This window comes from Scyliorhinus canicula, chromosome 12 (genome assembly GCF_902713615.1).
Source record: "Scyliorhinus canicula chromosome 12, sScyCan1.1, whole genome shotgun sequence".
In the NCBI taxonomy this organism is placed as follows: domain Eukaryota; kingdom Metazoa; phylum Chordata; class Chondrichthyes; order Carcharhiniformes; family Scyliorhinidae; genus Scyliorhinus; species Scyliorhinus canicula.
Window position 1 is genome coordinate 6,120,815 of NC_052157.1, and position 20,460 is coordinate 6,141,274.

Below are 20,460 nucleotides of genomic sequence, written 5' to 3' on the forward strand. Positions count from 1 at the left end.
AATGCAATGGGGAATTTGGGGCTGAATACAGAAGGACCAGAGGGGAAGTGGAAAGGCTAATTAGAAAAACAAGGAAGGAGCATGAAAAAACACTGGCAGCTGACATAAAAGGGAATTCCAGTGTCTTCTGTGAGTATATAAGTAAGTATCCAAGGATGCGGAGGGAGATGAGTAGAAATTACAGAGTAATGATGATAGTCTTCCAGTCTTCCTTAGACACGGGTGGTTTGAGAGGACTGGAGAATTGTGAATGCTACACCATTGTTCAAAAATGAATGTGAGGTTAAACCCAGCAACTACAGACCAGTCAGCCTGACTTCAGTGGAAACTATAGTTCGGGGCAAAATCAGGTCACTTGGACAAGTACAAGATAAATAAGGAAAGCCAAAGTGGATTCATTAAGGGAAAATCATGTTTAAGGAACTACCTGGAGTTTTTTGAGGAGGAAAAAGTTGTTGATCTGATGTATATGGATTTTCAAAATGCATTTGATACAGGGTGGCACAGTGGTTAGCACTGCTGCATCACAGCGCCAGGGACCCAGGGTGGCACAAGTGATCAGCACTGCTGCCTCACAACGCCGCGGACATGGGTTCAGTTACGGCCTTGGGTGACTGTGTGTGTGTGTGTGTGTGAAATTTACACTGTCCCCCCATGTCTGCGTGGGTTTCCTCCGGGTTCTCCAGTTTCCTCCCATCGTCCAAAGATGAACAGGTTAGATGGGTTGGTCATGCTAAATTGCCCGTCGTGTCCAAAGGTAAGATGGGGTTATGGAGTTACAGGGATGGGGTGGGGGAGTGGGCCTAGGTAAGGTGCTCTTTCAGAGAGTCGGTGTAGACTGCACTGTAGGGATTATATGATTGACGACAGTTACCGTATAGAATCCTGCACACTTGGCCCTTTCTCTTGGGATGGTTACCATTTTTTTTCTTTCTCAAGCAAGCTATTCTTTGCAAGTTGTCTCACAATATTAAGCTGCAGTTAGATGAACATACCTTTGGCTTCTACATCATTTTAAGTATATCAAAAATGTATTGTACTATGTGCACAATTTCTAATGATCCCTCAAACGTAGCTGTGTTTGAAATAGTGCTGAACTTAATCTACTTTATTTTCTTTTTTTTTGTATTATAGTGTGTAAAGGTTGCAATAAAGGACAAACAAGTGAAGTACTTCATACATTATAGTGGCTGGAATAAAAAGTAAGTATAAAATACAGAAGATAAGAGGTACCATCAAGATTGTGAATATGCTTGAATGGGAAAGGTATTGTCTGATGTCGAATTATTAGTATACCTTGGATACAAATCAAAGGTATTCTATCAAACATGACCCAGGTAGCTTGGATGAGCTGAATGAGACCTTTGGGTTAGCGTGGGTGAGGGGGGAGAGAGAGGAGAGAGGAGTGTGGTGTGAGGTGCTATGGAGGGTGAATGCCCGAACCTTGTGTGCGAGGCGGGGGCTTATCCAGCTGAAGGTGGTGTACAGGGCGCACCTAACAAAGTCAAGGATGCGCCAGCTGTTTGAGGGGGTGGAGGATATCTGGGAGCAATGTGGGAGGGGCCCTATGAATCATGTGCACATGTCTGGTCTTGCCCGAAGCTGGGAAGGTTTTGGAGGGTGGTTTTCAGCACCATTTCGGGGTTCCGCACATAGACGTGGAGCCCGGTCCCCTAAAGCCATATTCAGGGTGTTGGACCGGCTGGAGCTGCAGACGGCTGAGGAGGTAGATGTCTTCGCCTTTGCCTTGCTGATTGCTCGCAGGCGGGTATCGTTGGGGTGGAGGTCAGCTTGTCCACCCTGTGCCTCTGTGTGGCGGGAGGACCTGCTGGATTTGTTTGATTTGATTTATTGTCACATGTACCGAAGTACAGTGAAAAGTATTTTTCTGCGGCCGAGGAACGTACACATTACGTACATGGTAAACAAAAAGAATAATCAACAGAGAACATTGACAAATGGTACATCGACAAACAGTGATTGGCTACAGTGCAGAACAAGGGCCAAACAAAGCAAATACATGAGCAAGAGCAGCAAAGGGCGTCGTGAATAGTGTTCTTACAGGAAACAGATCAGTCCAAGGGGGAGTCATTGAGGAATCTTGTATAGGAAGAAGCTGTTCCTATGTCTAGATGTGCAGGTCTTTAGACTTCTGTACCGTCTGCCTAATGGAAGGGTCTGGAAGAGGGCAAAGCCTGGGAGAGGTCTCGGACAATGCTGTCTGCCTCCCTGAGGGAGCGGGAGGTGTAGACAGAATCAATGGGAGGGTGACAAGTTTGTGTGGTGCATTGGGCTGAGTTCACACTCTGCAGTTTCTTGCGATCTTGGACTGAGCAGTTGCCATACCAGGCTGTGATGCAGCCGGATAGGATGCTCTCTATCGCACATCTGTAGAAGTTTGTGAGTCTCGATGCAGACATGCCAAATTTCTTTAGCTTCCGTACTGGAGAAGGTGAAATTTGCTCTAAGGTGGGGGCGTGTGATGTGTTCCACAAGAGTTGCGTTTGGTCCATTTGCATTTTGGAGAGTTGGTTACTGTTTGGGGGGGAGGGGGGGGGAGGTTTTTTGGGGGCGGGGGAGGAGGGCCGGGAGTTTTGGGGGTGGGGGGGGGAGGGAGGGAGGGGAGGTTTGGGTGGGTGTTCTGATGCGTTAGGGGGTTTATTGTAAAATATAAAAAGTTCAAAATTTGGAATGAAAATACTTTTTAAAAAAAAAAACCTGATCCCGGTGAAATTGCATGAGAAAGAGGAACTTTAATGGTTTGAATAGCCATTTGATTTCCCAGACTTAAAAAAGAAATTGGAATTCAATTTTGTTTGTCTTGTTAATGCTACATTGTGCAAACACTGACCTCTGTAACCGTGAAGAATAGATGCTGCAGCCATAGCTGTTCCTCGAATTTAGGATGATGTCTACTCAAGAGGATGGATTTCTGCCAAGGGTTGTCATGTGACTGAATAGGCCAATTGTCAACCTGCAGACCTTTCGTCACGTGGAGCAGGATGTTCCACAAGGTGGTGGGATCTGGAGTTATAGGATTTGCATCCTTTCCTATTCCGCTTCCGTCATTAAGTCGTTGGGGCTCGAGGCATGATGCAGCTTCAGGGCAAAGTGCCATTTTGAGTGATTGGTAGCGAGCTTCTCTCAGCCAGTCAGACCAATGACCTGGTGCTCCAAGAAGCTTCAGCGGGTCATTGACGTGTTTTCTTTGCCCTGCCCGGGACCTTGGCCTTTTGAGTCCTAAAAGGCCACCCAGGCACAGTGGCTAGCCCATCAAAGTTGATATTGCAGATATTTTGCCTGAATGTTGTGGACCCGTCACCAAGAAGGCCACAGTACCAATACTTGAAACTATCCTTGAAACAAGAGGGAGATTTATCATTTGAAAATAAGTTGTAAATTGAAGGAGGATGGAGATGCTGAACCATAAAATGGTTGCTGAAAATTCTACTTTGAGGAGAGGAAGGGGATTTGGGAATTTGGATATTAGGTGCTATTTCATAGCATTGTTGCATAAATGTGGTTGTGATTTTTGTGCCCCCCCCTCAACCACCACCCTCTCGGAGAGGGGAGCCGACTGGGGTGCAGGGGCATAAAATTGGGTGGCATGATGGGTGCTGTACCAGTTACTCGCCTGATTCTGTGAAAGTTTACAAGTGGTGTTGGGAAACATCAGGCGAGCCATCATTTGTAGCACAATGGTTAGCACTATTCCCTCACAGCTCCAGGGACCCTGGTTCAATTCTGACCTTGAATGACTGTCTTTGTGGAGTTTGCACTTTCTCCCCGTGTCTGCGTGGGTTTTCTCCGGGTGCTCTGGTTTCCTCCCACAGTCCAAAGATATGCAGATTAGGTGGATTGGCCATGCTAAATTGCCCCTTAGGGTCCAGAAGGTTAGGTGGGGTTACAGGGATGCGTCGGAGGCATGGGCTTAAGTAGGGTGCTCTTTCCAAGGGTTGGTGCAGACTCGATAGGCCGAATGTAAATTCTATGATCTCTACAAAAAAAAGTCTGACCACATTGTGAATGTTGGTCTTTCAGCCCTCTGGCACATTGATGTTGGGATGGTTTGCTCTGAATTTACCACTGGGGGAGAATTCTGACTCCCCAAAGTTTTTCCACCATCTACAAGGCACGGTTGTGATGGAATACTCGTCACTTACTGAACATGTGCACCTCCAACAACACTCGAAGAAGCTTGATCCTATCTAGGACAAAGCAGGCCGCTAGATTGGCACCCCTTCACAAACATTTGCTCCCTCTACTATGCAAAGTGGCAGCAGTGTGTGCCACCTAGAAAATCAACAGGCACATGGGAACACCACTACCTGTAGGTTCCCCTCCAAGCCAGACACCATTCTGACTTGGAAATACATCACTGTTCCTTTACTGTCGCTGGGTCAAAAATCTGGGAACCCTCCCTAACAGCACAGTGGGTGTACCTACACCACATGGGCTGCAGCGGTTCACTAAGGCGGCTTATCCCCACCTTCTCGAGAGCAACTGGTGATGAGCAGTAAATGCAGGCCTAGCCAATGAAGCCCATGAACGAATCAAGAAAAAAAAACTTGAGCTCTGTTAATCAGGCTGAAACAAATAGGCAGGCATGACTTCATTTTACTGTCACATTTATGATGGGGATTCTCATTGCATAACCTGTCGTGAGGAGTCCTATCTGCAGCCCCCACCTTGAAATGTCCATGTTTAAAACCGGCAGCCCTTGCTCAAAAAAGATAATCTTTACATTGTCAGTTTCAAAGTTGGAGGTCACGGTGGTGTACCAGCTCGGTTTGTGTCCGGCAGACCGGCAGAAATAGCTGCACTTCCTCAATAGTCTGCACCTAGTTTTTAAAAATGCACAAAATGGAAGAATCCGAATCTTGCTCTATACAGTAAACTGTCTTCAAATTAACCTTCGCCTGATGAAGGTGCAGCGTTCCCAAAAGCTTGTGATTTCAAATAAACCTTATGGACTTTAACCTGGTGTTGTGAGACTTCTTACTGTTCAAATTAAAAGGCTGTTCCCCTCAAATAATACCAGTGGCCAGCAGCAAAATGTTTTGTGCAACGGCAATTTATAGGCTTCATAGATCTCTACTGATCAATAATTTAGTAAATGTTAGTGAAAATTTCACTGGAGAATTCTAATTCTACTGCACCATTGTTATGGAGCAGGTTACAACATTACCACAGGCAAAATGAAAGATAAAATACTCTAGGGTTGAAAAGCCTATCAGAGACCTGGGTTCGATTTAGGCCTTGGGGACTGTCTGTATGGCGTTTGCACATTCTTCCCGTGTCTGTGGATTTCTTCCAGGTGCTCCGGTTTCCTCCCACAGTGCAAAGGTGTGCAGGTTAGGTGGATTGGCCATGCTAAATTGCACCATGGTGGGGTTACAGGGATAGGGGAGGGAGATAAGCCTTGACCTAATTGAATGGTGGAGCAGGATCAAGGGGCTGAATTGGCTACTACTGCTCCTAATTCCTAAGGTTTGATCTGGGGTGGCAAGGTTACACAGTGGTTAGCACTGTTGCTTCACAGCACCAGAGTCCCAGGTTCGATTCCTGGCTTGGGTCACTGTCTGTGTGGAGTCTGCACGTTCATCCTGTGTCTGGGTGGGTTTCCTCCGGGTACTCTGGTTTCCTCCCACAGTCCAAAGATGTGCAGGTTAGGCCATGCTAAATTGGTCTTGGTGTCCAAAAAGGTTAGATGGGATTACTGGGTTGCGGGGACAGTGGCGTTGTCGGCTTAAGTTGGGTGCTCTTTCGAAGGACCGGTGCATATTCGATGGGCCGAATGCACTGTATGGTTTGTGATCTTGGTCAAACCACTGGACTGGCCATGGCTGGTGGCCAGGTGCTGCTCTATAAGCATAGAACATACAGTGCAGAAGGAGGCCATTGGGCCCATCGAGTCTGCAACAAACCAGTTAAGACCTCACTTCAAGCCTGTCCCCCTAACCCAATAATCCCTCCTAATCTTTTTGGACACTAAGGGCAATTTAGCATGGCCAATCTACCTAACCTGCACGTCTTTGGACTGTGGGAGGAAACCGGAGCACCCGGAGGAAACCCACACAGACACGGGGAGAACGTGCGGACAGACAGTGACCCAGCGGGGAATCGAACTTGAGACCCTGGCGCTGTGAAGCCACAGTGCTAGCCACTTGTGCTACTGTGCTGCCCACAAACGCAAACATAAAGAGAAGGGAGACTGAAGCGAGGGGGCCCTGACGGCTCTTTTGTGGCCACTGTGATTGGTTTGCGCCCAGTGAGAGACGTGGGCTTTTTTTGACCTTTTGTCTTCTTGATGAAAGAATGGCACAAAGAGACTTGAAGATGCTGGGAGTGATGGCAGCTTATGGAGAAATCAAGATGGGTTATGGGGAGTAGGGACATGGAGAAACGGGGGTGATCAGTGTTCTGTATCAATATTTCCTGCAAGCTGTATGGCTGCATAGTGACCCAGAGATTCCTGAGCAGACTGAACACAAGTCAGCACATTTTGATTCAAGTGTGAAAGGTCTGAAATGCCTGCGAACTAAAATTAATACGTCCAGATCAAAAATAAAATGTTTGAGGGAATGTTGTTCATTGTTAACTATTCGGTGACCTGTGGAGGAGCGCTAGGACTGGGGGTGGGTTTGTTCTCTGCACTGATGCATCGGTTGATGTGCGCACTTGGCTCAGGTTCCTTGGGCGATGGAAGTACTTGAGGGGTGCAACTAACTGGAGCTGCACTCCTGCAAAACATTATACCTGCAGAAGAAGAGAAAGAAACCTCTAGAAAGGAAACTAAAGATTAAATTGCTTGTACTTGAGCTTGTAAGATCTGTATATTTTGATGGATAATTGTAGTTTGCTCAACGCATTCAAGTGGTTTGACAGTTAAATTAGCAAAGGTAATAGCATGTAAATTTGTAAAAAGAAAAATCGTGACTACTGAAAATCGTGACTTTATTTTTGATTCTTGGGAGTATTATTTTTTTTAAAATTAGCATGTTTTACTGAATATTGAAACTATATTAGAAGAGACCAGTGAGCAACCTGCCAAATAATTACTGTTACAACAGGGAAGGAGGTGCCATAGTGGTATTGTCACTGGACTAATAATCCAGAGACTCAGGGTAAGGGGTCCCGGGTTCGAATCTCATCATGGCAGACGGTGAAATTTGAATTCAATAAAGTAAATATGGAATTAAAAGTCTAATGATGAAACCATTCCTGATTGTCGTAAAAACCCATCTGGCTCACTAATGTCCTTTTACTGGGGCTGGTTTAGCACAGTGGGCTAAACAGCTGGCTTGTAATGCAGAACAAGACCAGCAGCGCGGGTTCAATTTCCACGCCGGCCTCCCCGACCAGGCGCCGGAATGTGGCGACTAGGGGCTTTTCAGAGTAACTTCATTGAAGCCCATTTGTGACAATAAGCGATATTATATTATATATTTTGGGGAAGGAAATCTGCTCTCCTTACCCGGTTTGGCCTACATGTGACTCAAGACGCACATAGCGATGTGGTTGACTTAACTGCCCCCATGGTCTAAACAAATTCTGGCCAGCGACGCCCTCATCCTAAGGACAAATTTTAAAAAAGCATTTACTCATTGCAAAGTAATCGTCCCAAAATTGATGCCTTGTCACGGTGCCCACAACACTGCTTCCTTCAACAACAAAAAACGTAAATGCCATTATGTTTGATAGAGTTGGGTCCTGAAGATATGCATTGTTTACATCTAACTAGAGGTTAGGTTAATGAGACAAAATGCTAAATATGTAATTCTTTATTGTTTCACCTATTCAAACAGCTTAGGTGTGTGGTATCTTCAAGATTGCAGGTATTGTAAAGACTAGTTAGAATTATTTTACTTAGTCTAAAATAAAATGTCATTGTTTTTCCATGCTGGTTCACAGAATTATTTTATTTTTATTTGGTTTTTGAAACTGTATAAGCCCACAAGATTGTTTTCCAATAAAATTAACACAACTTGGTGCAAAGTCCATGAAATTTATACAAATATTGGCAATAGCTATTAAATTGCTTCCAAATATGAGGTGGGAGGAATGTACAAATTGTTCCCATTTCAGCACCAGGTCTGTGCTAAGTTAGGTGGTCTCGGCTGTAGGGCCAATACATTTAAGACTAGTAGTTTGTTTTCTTCCTGAATTCATTCAGGCAGGGTTTCTGTTCCTGACTCCTAGCTGCTAACTCCTAGTGTTCATGTGCAGCCATGAGCTGAAATCAAAATTGAGTCAAGTGTGATGTGCCTCATGGCCAACTAGCCTGCCAACACACATGAAGAATGACCATTTGGATGTGGAGGTTGCTGGGTCTGTGGTGCTAAGTTCTGACAGCTATGCGGAGGAGGGAACAAGATTTTTAATTGTTGAAGCTAAATTAACAATAAATGAGCCTTGTGGGAAAACCCTGGGTTAATGACACAATCTACTGATCTCGGTGCAGATCTTGTTTGGTTTGACCCATTTTCTAATGAGATGTCTTAAGTTAAAGTTTTTTGTGTTTAAGGAGGGAAGATGGTGTTAGACTGACCCCCTCTCATGCAGTGTCAGATTACCACGACTGTTGATAAATGTTGCAACCAGTCATTCTTTTCGTTACCACAGTTCGTTATCTGATCTTGCCATCAAATTTAAATGTTTTACTCACTACTGCAAGTCAGAAAGCTCTGAGGTTGCTTTAGGTAGCCTGGTTTTAATAATCGACTAATATCAGTGCTGCCGCTTCAATAACTTGTATTTGTATATCAAATGCCGAATACCATTTCTCAAAATGAATAGGGGGTAAATGGAGAATGATGCAGTACAGAAAGAGGCCATTTGATCCATTGTGCTTGTGCCAACCCTTTGAAAGAGCTATCCTGTTAGCCCCACTGCCCCCTGCACTGTCCGCCATAAGTCCTGCACATTCTTCTGCTTCCGGTGTTTATCTAGTACCCTTTTTGAAAGGCATTATTGAATCCGTTTCTAGATTGTATCATCTCTCAGGACTAAATAAAATGGCCTGCCGTCGCCTCTGATTCTTCTGTAAAATGAGACATGTGTGACCCATTGCCCGGTTGGAGGGACGAGTTCGGAAGGGTTTTTTTTTTGTTTGGAAGCTTGGGGAGAGATGTGGAGCAGGAAAGTAAAATTTAATTTATGTGGCCCTTTTGCATCTTCAGAATGCCCAAATTAGCTTGAAGTCAAGTTGCATTGTTAGCAAGCATTGCACATAAGTTCCCACAAACAGCAAATGCCAACTGAAGAGTTATTCTTCTTTGTGATGGTGTTTGAAGAGTGTCGGCCTGGATTATGCACTCGGGTGCTGAGGTGGGGCTCGAACCCCAAGATTTGGATGGGGGTACTACGATCTGATTGAAGCTGCTGCTTGACAGGGCCAGAGGGGTTTTAGGAAGAACATTACAACAACATAAAGGTACTAATTTAATCAGTTGTGATTATAATCTGCAGTTACAAGATCAGCATACAGCTGGTGGCCTCACATTCTGGAATCTGTAGCGCCGTCCTTGTATCCAAGAACATAATTTGTTTATGACTCCAATATATTTTCAATTTCAGCAACATGCAGTGATGAGAATGTGAAGTTGTCTCTCGATAACGCAGATTCTTTATACTAGGTAATATCTGTTGTGCTAGGTGTAGACCGTTTTGCCCGGGCTTGTCTGCAAAACACTTGAGGTGGCTTGTACTGATTTTGTAGGGTCATCTTTCATTTGCGTAATCTCTCAGTGCAGCTTTAGCCTTGCATTGACAGCTTGTGTGATAGAGTAATGGGAAAAATCTGCTCGAGTTTAAAGTGATATATGCATGCGATGGCTGCCTATGTAGATAAATATTGTCTTGCAGGACTTTTACTGTGCAGGCCTTCTGCCTGCATGACTGACTTTTCTCAAACTATCCACTGATCCCCGTTTCCCTGCCATTCTCCTCGAGCACTCTTTTCTCTTCAAATATTTATACTCTTCCCTTTCAAAAACGTCCACATTTTTGTTTCCATCCATTGCCAGTAGATATTCCATGTCTGAACAATTATGTAATAATACAAATGTGTAGACGCATAAGTACTGAAGGAAGTGGTTTGGCCCATCATGCCTGTGTCAGTTGTTTGATACAGCTATCCAATTAGTCATCTCCCCCATATACTTTTTCCCCATAGCCATGCAAACTTTACCACGTTACCAAGAGGCAGCATGGTGGTTAGCATAAATGCTTCACCGCTCCAGGGTCCCAGGTTCGATTCCCGGCTGGGTCACTGTCTGTGCGGAGTCTGCACGTCCTCCCTGTGTGTGCGTGGGTTTCCTCCGGGTGCTCCGGTTTCTTCCCACAGTCCAAAGATGTGCGGGTTAGGTGGATTGGCCATGCTAAATTGCCCGTAGTGTCCTAAAAAGTAAGGTTAAGGGGGGGGTTGTTGGGTTACGGGTATAGGGTGGATACGTGGGTTTGAATAGGGTGATCATTGCTCGGCACAACATCGAGGGCCGAAGGGCCTGTTCTGTGCTGTACTGGTCTATGTTCTATGTTACGTATTTATCCAATTCCTATTTTGAAAGTTATTATTGAATCTGCCCCTGCTCCCACTTTATCAGGCAATGTGCAACAACGCACTGTGAATTTTTTCACATCAACAATTTATTTTCTGCCAGTTATCTTAAATCTGTTTTCTCTGATTGCCAACTCGTCTGCCCCTGGAAGTAATTTCTCTTTTTATTCTTCCAAAATCTGCAATGCCTTTGAACAACTTCACTTTTTCCGCTTGAGGGAGATTCTCCCAATTCACTTGGTTTTGTTCTTAAGATTATCTTAAACATATGCTCTCTAGCCACAGACTCTCCAGCCACTCGGTGGCAGTAGTTTTTCTTTGATTAATTTACTAAATTACTACATTACATTAAAGTGAGGGTCAATGGATAGGGTGGGATTAGAGATGAAAATTGGTTGGAGAGGATTGAGTAGCTCCGATGGATGGTTGCAGAGCGGTTAGTGGTTTGCAGAAGGCTTGATGGTGAATATAGTGATTAGGCATGCGCCTGAGCCAATGGTAGTGAGTAGTTGGAGCTGGTGAATAGCATTAGATGGAATGGAAGATTCCCTGTCCATAGTGCAAATGGCTGGGGAATTTGAAATTAGGGGTTTGACGGAAGATAAGGGAGCAGGGAGAAGTCAAAAGGGGCAGAGGAATTCTATAGTACGTAGCAGAAATTACTGTACACAATTGACTGTAATGATTCCATCTGAATACTCCTCGGAAAGTTAATATTCCTGATTGCTGATCAGAGCTTGGAGATTGCCCCCTTCAGCTTGAAAGTTAGGAGGTTTTGGGCTCTGAGCTATACTGACTTGGTGTTTGAGCAACATCTGGGCTGCTGACTGCATTGAGGAGCAAAAACTGCTGCAATAAACAGCATGCAGACTGGAATGTTCTCAGTGGCTGCCTGAGTGTAATCTATCCAGTGTACAGGTTCATGTGCAAATTAGTATTTGCTAACCGTTGAATACAAAGCATCAGTCAGTGCTTTATTATATCTTGAGTTTGATAACCTCTCTAAAATTGGTTATTTAGTTTTATTGGTGTAATAGCACTTTACAAGTTGCAAGGATGATGTGAAGCTGTACTTAAAATCCTACTCGTGCTTATTGTTGGGCGAGATTGCGACTGCCAGTGTCCAAATAGCCAGCTGCTTAGGCATGATTTAACCTTCATTTGGTGGTTGACTGGCCTCTACCATAGGAGAACTGTTAAGTTATTTTCATGATGTGGCGACGCCGGTGTTGGACTGGGGTGGGCACAGTAAAAAGTCTTACAACACCAGGTTAAAGTCCAATAGGTTTGTTTGGAATCACTAGCTTTCGGAGCATAGCTCCTTCATCAGGTGAGTGTGATCACCTGATGAAGGAGCTGTGATCTGAAAGCTAATGATTTCAAACAAACCTGTTGGACTTTAACCTGGTGTTATAAGACTTCTTACTGAGTTATGTTCAGAAAGTTTCTCGATCAGAAGGTCTGTCACGTATCTGCTCAAGGTGGCTCAGGGTATCCTCGCTTGAGTACCAAGCTAATTATGGAGTGAATACAGGTGTATTCACCTGAAGTAGCATGGTGTAGAATTTTCTGGGTCCCTTTAAGGCTGCAAGAAGTGCATTGTTATAACTTGTTCAGCTAAATTAGGTGACAGACTAGCTTAATTTAATGAAGTGTAACCTATAGTGCTCTATACTGCTGTACAGTAACTGAAAAGGTTTTACTTCTCCTATCGTTGGTTTTAAGTCGCTCTGTTTCCAGTTAACTGTCAGTATATTCTACCTCTCTAGCTCCCAATTGCTTGAACTGTTATTTTTCAGTTAGAATCTGTTTTATTTCTTCCCTGCTTTTTTAAACGAAAGACGAGACCAAGCTTTGAATGCATAATTTTAATTTCCGTTTTAGTTGTGAACACTTCTTGTGCATTAGCGATTCCGTCTTGTCTTATTACTTTCTCTCTTGGTTTTTAGTTGGGATGAATGGGTTCCGGAGAGCCGCGTGCTGAAGTATGTGGACACAAACCTGCAAAAGCAGAAGGAACTACAAAAGGCTAATCAGTGAGTATATTTGAGCAGGACTGGTGAATGGAAAATGGAACTCTTGTTTAAGTGACTTGAGGCTGGATTCTGGGGTACAAGTCGGTGCTTTCAGGAGGAGCATGGAGAACAATAGGGAGAGGGAACTTGTGCAGACCTATGTCGCGACAAAAAATTGTATTGCCCACACTATTTAAGGCGAGCATTATTGGATTGGATTTGTTTATTGTCACGTGTACCGAGGTACAGTGAAAAGTATTTTTCTGCGAGCAGATCATTAAGTACATGGGAAGAAAAGGGAATAAAAGAAAATACATAATAGGACAACCCAAGGTATACAATGTAACTACATGAGCATCGGCATCGGGTGAAGCATACAGGGCGTAGTGTTAATGTGGTCAGTCCATAAGAGGATCGTTTAGGAGTCTGGTAACAGCAGGGAAGAAGCTCTTTTTGAGTCTGTTCGTGCGTGTTCTCAGACTTCTGTATCTCCTGCCCGATGGAAGAAGTTGGAAGAGTGAGTAAGCCGGGTGGGAGGGGTCTTTGATTATGCTGCCCGCTTTCCCCAGGCAGCGTGAGGTGTAGATGGAGTCAATGGATGGGAGGCGGGTTTGTGTGATGGACTGGGCGGTGTTCACAACTCTCTGAAGTTTCTTGCGGTCCTGCGCCGAGCAGTTGCCATACCAGGCTGTGATGCAGCCAGATAGGATGCTTTCTATGGTGCATCTGTAAAAGTTGGTAAAGGTTAATGTGGACATGCCGATTTTCCTGAGGAAGTATGGACGCTGTTGTGTTTTCTTGGTGGTAGAGTTGACATGGGTGGACCAGGACAGATTTTTGGAGATGTGCACCCCTAGGAGTTTGAAACTGCTAACCATCTCCACCTCGGCCCCGTTGATGCTGACAGGGGTGTGTACAGTACTTTGCTTCCTGAAGTCAGTGACCAGCTCTTTAGTTTTGCTGGCATTGAGGGATAGATTGTTGTCGCTGCAACACTCCACGAGGTTATCAATCTCCCTCCTGTATTCTGACTCATCGTTATTCGAGATCCGGCCCACTATGGTCGTATCGTCAGCAAACTTGGAGATGAAACCAAATTTTGCCACGCAGTCATGTGTGTACAGGGAGTAGAGTAGGGAGCTAAGTACACAGCCTTGCGGGGCCCAGGTAATGAGGACTGTTGTGGAGGAGGTGGTGTTGTTCATTCTTACTGATTGTGGTCTGTTGGTCAGAAAATCGAGGATCCAATTGCAGAGTGGGGCGCCAAGTCCTATGTTTCGATATGAGTTTGGCTGGGATTATGCTGTTGAAGGCGGGGCTGTAGTCAATAAATAGGAGTCTGATGTAGGAGTCCTTGTTGTTGCGATGCTCTCAGGATGAGTGTATGGCCAGGGAAATGGCGTCTGCTGTGGACCGGTTGCGACAGTATGCGAATTTCAGTGGATCAAGGTGTTCTGGGAGTATGGAGGTGATGCGCTTCATGATCAACTTCTCGAAGCACTTCATTACGACTGAAGTCAGGGCCACCGGACGATAGTCATTGAGGCACGTTGCCTGGTTCTGCAGATGGGGACTTCGGAATGGATTAGGGACAGGTTAAAGATGTCCGCGAACACCTCTGCCAACTGGTCCGCACAGGCTCTGAGTGCACAACCAGGGATCCTGTCTGGGCCTGTCGCCTTCCGAGGGTTCACTTTCAGGAGGGCCGATCTGACTTCAGAAGCTGTGATGGTGGGTAGGGGTCAGTTATGGGCTGCTGGGGCACTCTACAGCGGATTGTTGGTTACCCGCTCGAACCGAGCATAGAATGCATTGAGTTCATCAGGGAGAGGAGGGGTGCGCTGCTGCTGGAGATGCTGCTTGGCTTTGCTTTATAGCCCATTATGTTGTTTAGTCCTTGCCACAACCGTTGAGAGTCTGTGACTCTAGCTTGGTCTGATATTCTCTCTTTGCATCTCGGATGGCTTTGTGGAGATTGTACCTGGATTTTTTGTATAGGTCAGGGTTGTCTGACTTGAACATCTCAGACCTGTCCTTCAGTAGGGAGTCAATCTCGTGATTGCGCCATGGTTTCCGGTTGAGGAACGTACGTACTGCTTTCTTTGGAAATCAGTCGTCTACACATTTGCTGATGAAGTCTGTGACGGTGGTGGCATACTCATTTAAGTTGGTCGCTGAGTTCTTAAATATGGCCAATCCACTGTCTCTAAGCAGTCATGTAAGAGCTCTTCTGTTTCCTCGGACCAGCACTGCACAACCTTCTTAGCTGGATTCTCCCACTTGAGTTTCTGCTTGTATGCCGGGAGAAGGAGCACCATCTTATGGTCTGATTTCCCAAAGTGCGGTCGGGGGATGGAATGGTAGGCGCCCTTGATTTTTGAGTAGCAGTGGTCAAGAGTGTTGTCGCCCCTGGTGGGACAGGGGATGTGCTGCTGGAATTTTGGCAGTACACTCTTGAGGTTGGCCTTGATGAAGTTTCTGGCCACAATGAACAAGGCCTCCAGGTGTTCTGTTTCGTAGTTGTTTATGACTGTGTACAGTTCATCCAGAGCCTTCCTCACTTCTGCCTGGGGTGGGATGTAGACTGCTGTGATAATGGCTGAAGTGAACTCACACGGAAGATAATATGGGCGGCACTTCACGGTCAGGTATTCCAGGTCTGGGGAGCAGTAGATCGTCAGGGTTGCCACATCCAAGCACCAGGAGGAGTTGATGAGGAGGCAAACCCCTCCACCCTTTGCTTTGCTTGATGACGTGGTGCGGTCCGCCCGATGAATTGCGAAGCCTTCAGGTTGTATGGCACAGGTGAGGCGGGGTTGAGCCATGTCTCTGTGAAACAGAGCACATTATTTTTCCATTCTTACTGAAGATTGCAGATCCTATGAAGCTGTGTTTTCGAATGGTAATCTGCTGTTGAGCATAATATGCCTTTCGCCTGCTGCAGTCACTCTAGCTAGCTTTCTAATCTTGTATGACAATGAAAGATCTCAATGTTTGCCCGCAATGGCTTTAGATGTGCTAGAGCTTTTGGATTTGGCATCTGGCTTGAATATTTGCAAAGGTAACCTGTGGTCTTATCTCAAAAATAGCATGATAAATGCATGCTAGAAAATGGAACTGTCGGAAAAACGTCCTAAGGCATTTCCGTGCTGCACTCCCGCTGCATTACGTGGGATTGATTCGCACAGGCTTGGAGGCTGAACTCCAACGCACTAATCCACCGCTGCTGCCATTTTAGCAGAATCTGAAACCTGGTGTTACAATCTGTTTTTACTGTTGCTGAGGGTTATTCAAAAGACGTGTTATATATTGTGATGAGCACAACTTCAGCAAGTTTCTCACTAAGCACTTAATGCAGTTTAACTTCTGCTGCTGCCTGATTTCCAAACATGTTTTTAAAAATAAATTTAGAGTACCCAATTCATTTTTCCAATTAAGGGGCAATTTAGCATGTTCGATCCACTTACCTTGCACATTTTTGGGTTGTGGGGGCGAAACCCACGCAAACACGGGGTGAATGTACAAACTCCACATGCACAGTGACCCAGAGCCGGGATCGAACCTGGGACCTCAGCGGCGTGAGACTGCAGTGCTACCACTGCGCCACCGTGCTGCCCTGATTTCCAACAATGTTAAAACCATTGTGTTAAAAAAAAAAAAAAAAAAATTGCATTAGGATTTCTGTTGAGTTGGGCTGCTGTTCCTCGCAGATGGGTAACACGTACCTCTTTCCTGTGCCAGGTGATGTACCAGGCGTAATGATGCTACCTTGAGAACAATTAACTGAATCCCGTTTTTATTCCTTGTAGCTTAGCCATGGTTGAAACAAAGGAACAGGGTGATTATTTTCCCTCACAAAGCCTGTTGCAGTCCTGTTTAACTGCTGTTCTGGTTATTGGAAATGTGACAAGAGAGTTTGGGCACAGCAAGAGCGCACAAATAGCAAAGAAGCAATTTGCTAGATAATCAGTTTTGGTGATGTTGGAACCCTGGGCTCTTTGCATCCACCTGAGCGGACACTCTAGCCCTCCGTTTAATATCTCACCCAAAAGATAGTACCTTTGAATGTGCACTGCTTCCTCGGTATTGCACCCGGGGGTGTTGGCCTATGCCCATGACCCTCTGACTGGGAGCAGTGCCTGAACCAAGACTGACTTGAGTATTATCACAGGTAGTAATTAAATTCCTTATTTCCTTATTGAAGTTATTGGTTTTCATCTCGGAATGCATATATTTTTCCAAGTGGACATTGCTGGTACTATTCAGATGTGTTGCCATAGAATCTACAGTGCAGAAGGAGGCAGTTCGGCCCATTGAGACTGCACCAGCCCTTGGAAAGAGCCCCCACACGTCCACCCTATCCTCGGAACCCAGTAACCCCACTTGATCTTTTTTGGAAACTAAGGGGCAATTTACTATGGCCAATACGCCTAACCTGCACATCTTTGGACTGTGGGAGTAAACTGGAGCAACCGGAGGAAACCCACGCAGACACGGGCAGAACGTGCAGACTCCGCACATATAGTGACCTTAGCTGGGAATCTAAACTGTGGCCCTGGCGCTGTGAAGCAACAGTGCTAGCCATTGTGCTACCACGCGGCCCAATTTGTCATGTTGCATCTATTTCTGCTGTTGTGTCTATAACCTGCTGCAGCAATTCTGGCTAGCTTTCTAATCTTGCACGAGAATGATAGGTTTTTCTATCTCCCCGCCTTTAGAAATGCCCAAACCTTTGGATTTGACATCTGTCTTGAATACTTTATTTGCCTGGTTAAGCATTCACATTCTGACTGGATTCTAAATGAACAATTACAAAATTCCACATGTGCGCCTTCTCCAGCAAGTGCTTCAATTCTCTGGAGTCTTTTTTTTTGTTCCAGTGAGACCTACACATTTGTGCTGTGAAATTTTACTTCTCAGAAGAAATAATGGCTGATTTGCTGTGTAATTGTTGACTAGCTAACAAAAGCACATTTTCAGGAAATGTGTGTTTCAGAGCTGTGCGTTCATTGAGTTGGTAATTGAAGATGAGGAAGCCATTGTCACATGACAAATTTAACATATATATCTCGTCAAAATTGTATGCTATTGCGTGTGGAGGGTGAAGGGCAAATGATGTTGTCAGGTAGAGTTTATTCTGCCCTTATTTTCCAAAATGTGTTATAAATTTCTGTAAAGAGAAAGAAAGACTTGTAGTTGACACCTTCCACAACCTCAGGACGTCCCAGCATTTTACAGCCAGTTGTATATTTTTATAAAGTACCATCAGTTGTTGTAATGTTTTGACACAGCCACCAATAATGTAATAACGACCAGAATTTGATGAGTCAGGGACAAATATTGACTGGGACGCTGAAGTGAATTTCCCATCTCTCTTAAACAACAATGTGTGATCTTTACATCCTGCTGATGCTCACCTCTGACAGAGAGGGGATATAATTACGACGAGAAGGTCACAAAGCTGGTTTCTATTATAAAATGTGAACGTGGGCAGCACGGTGGCCTAGTGGTTAGCATAACCGCCTCACGGCGCTGAGGTCCCAGGTTCGATCCCGGCTCTGGGTCACTGTCCGTGTGGAGTTTGCACATTCTCCCCGTGTCTGCGTGGGTTTCGCCCCCACAACCCAAAAATGTGCAGAGTAGGTGGATTGGCCATGCTAAATTGCCCCTTAATTGGAAAAAATAATTGGGTAATCTAAATTTATAAAAAAAAATAAAAATAAAATGTGAACGCAGGATTTTATAATCGAATGGCAAGTGGCTGTATTTTTTTTTTAGTCCACTCTGAACCTTTTAAATGTTGATACTGCTGTTTGAAAAGTGTTCTGTTTATTTTATTCGCAATTCAGAGAGCAATGGGCAGAGGGCAAGATGAGAGGCGCTGCACCAGCCAAGAAGGCTTCCACCATGCAACAGAAGAATGTTGAAATGTAAGTAACTTGGGATGTTTAGCTCCTCTGAAAGCTTTCCATGTGAGTTCCTTATTTTGAAAACAATTTTAGCACCGCTGTTTCCATTTCTGTCCAGTTTCCTAAACCGTGATCAGATGGAGTCTTTCTTGCACTTTTCAAACCCTAGTTCACAAGTGCAGACATCAACAGCAGAATCGTGTTCAGTCACAATCTGTAACTTCATCACCCAGCGCATCCATCACCATAGTGCAGAAAGACCATTTGGCCCATCGAGACTGCACCGGCCCTTGGAAAGAGCACCCTACTCAAGCCCACACCTCCACCCTATCCCTTAACCCCACCTAACCTTTTTTTGAACACTAAGGTCGATTTAGCATGGCCAATCCACCTAACCTGCACATCTTTGGACTGTGGGAGGAAACCGGAGCACCCGGAGGAAATCCACTCAGACACAGGTAGAACATGCAGACTCCGCACAGACAGTAACCCAAGCCGAGAATCGAACCTGGGACCCTGGTGCTGTGATGCAACAGTGCGAACCACTGTGCTACCATGTCTCTCTGGATCAAACCTTAGGAATTAGGAGCAGAAGTCGGCAATTCAGCCCCTTGAGCCTGCTCTACCATTCAATTAGGTCAAGGCTGATCTCTTCCTGGTCTCAAATCCACCCCCCCTCCCTGTTCCCCATATCCCTTTAAAATCAGTATTGTATTTTAAAATCAGAAATGTATCTTATCTCCTTGAAACTATTTAATGACTCAGATTCAACTGCATTATGGGGCAGTGAGTTCCACAGATTCACCAGCCTCTGCGAGAAGTAGTTCCTTCTCATCTCGGTTGTAAATCTACAGCCTCTCAACCTATATCTGTGACCTCTCATTCTAGATTGCCCCACACAGGGGAACATTTGGGGTCAACTTTTACTTTATCAATCCCTTTGGGGCAGCACAGTAGCATGGTGGTTAGCATAAATGCTTCACAGCTCCAGGGTCCCAGGTTCGATTCCCGGCTGGGTCACTGTCTGTGCGGAGTCTGCACGTCCTCCCCGTGTGTGCGTGGGTTTCCTCCGGTTTCCTCCCACAGTCCAAAGATGTGCGGGTTAGGTGGATTGGCCATGCTAAATTGCCCGTAGTGTCCTTAAAAGTAAGGTTGGGGGGGGGGGGGGGTTGGGTTACGGGTATAGGGTGGATACGTGGGTTTGAGTAGGGTGATCATTGCTCGGCACAACATCGAGGGCCGAAGGGCCTGTTCTGTGCTGTACTGTTCTATGTTCTATGTTTTAGTATTTTATATACCTCGATCAGATCCACCCCCCCTCCCCCCCCCCCCCCCCCAATCCTTTTAAACCCCCAGGGAGTATAATCCCAAACTGTTCAGTGTCTCGTATTTCAAACCTTTCATCCCCGGAATCAATCTGGTGAACCCCCTCTGGAGCTGCCTCCAATGCCACCACATCCTTCCTCAAATACGGAGACCAAAACTGGACACAATACTCCAGATGCGGTCTCACCAACACCCTATACAATTGCAACAATACTTCTCTACTTTTAGACTCCAGTACTTTTGCAATAAATGCTAACTCAATTTGCCTTTTTAATTACACGTTGAACCTGCTTCCGACATTCTGCAATTCATGAACGAAGACACCCAGATCTCTCTGTCCACACACATTTTGAATCTACTTTGCATTCAGATAATAATTTGCTTTTTATTTTTTCGGCCAAAATAGATAACCTCACACTTGTCTACATTAAAATCCATCTGCAAATTTTTGGCCCTATCTCCTAGCCTATTCATATCTGTCTGTAAAATGTTATCTTCTCTTGACTGTCTGCTTTCCCCCCCCCCCCAATTTAGTATCATCTTTTAGTATCAAATTTTGCTTTGTTACACTGTCCCTGCTTGCAGATCATTTATATAAATTGTAAACAGTTGAGGTCTGAGGTCTGACCCCTGCGGCACCGCACTGGTT

At 45.1% G+C, this 20,460-nt stretch overlaps 1 protein-coding gene across 1 annotated transcript in view; it reads left to right on the forward strand.

The window, feature by feature from the left end:
- Nucleotides 1-20,460, forward strand: part of morf4l1 (mortality factor 4 like 1) — an 83,816-nt gene that overhangs the window by 13,264 nt on the left and 50,092 nt on the right. The window contains 4 exon segments of the mRNA XM_038812959.1: nucleotides 1,135-1,202; nucleotides 7,809-7,838; nucleotides 12,511-12,597; nucleotides 18,426-18,506. Coding sequence (XP_038668887.1) covers nucleotides 1,135-1,202; nucleotides 7,809-7,838; nucleotides 12,511-12,597; nucleotides 18,426-18,506 — 266 coding nt within the window.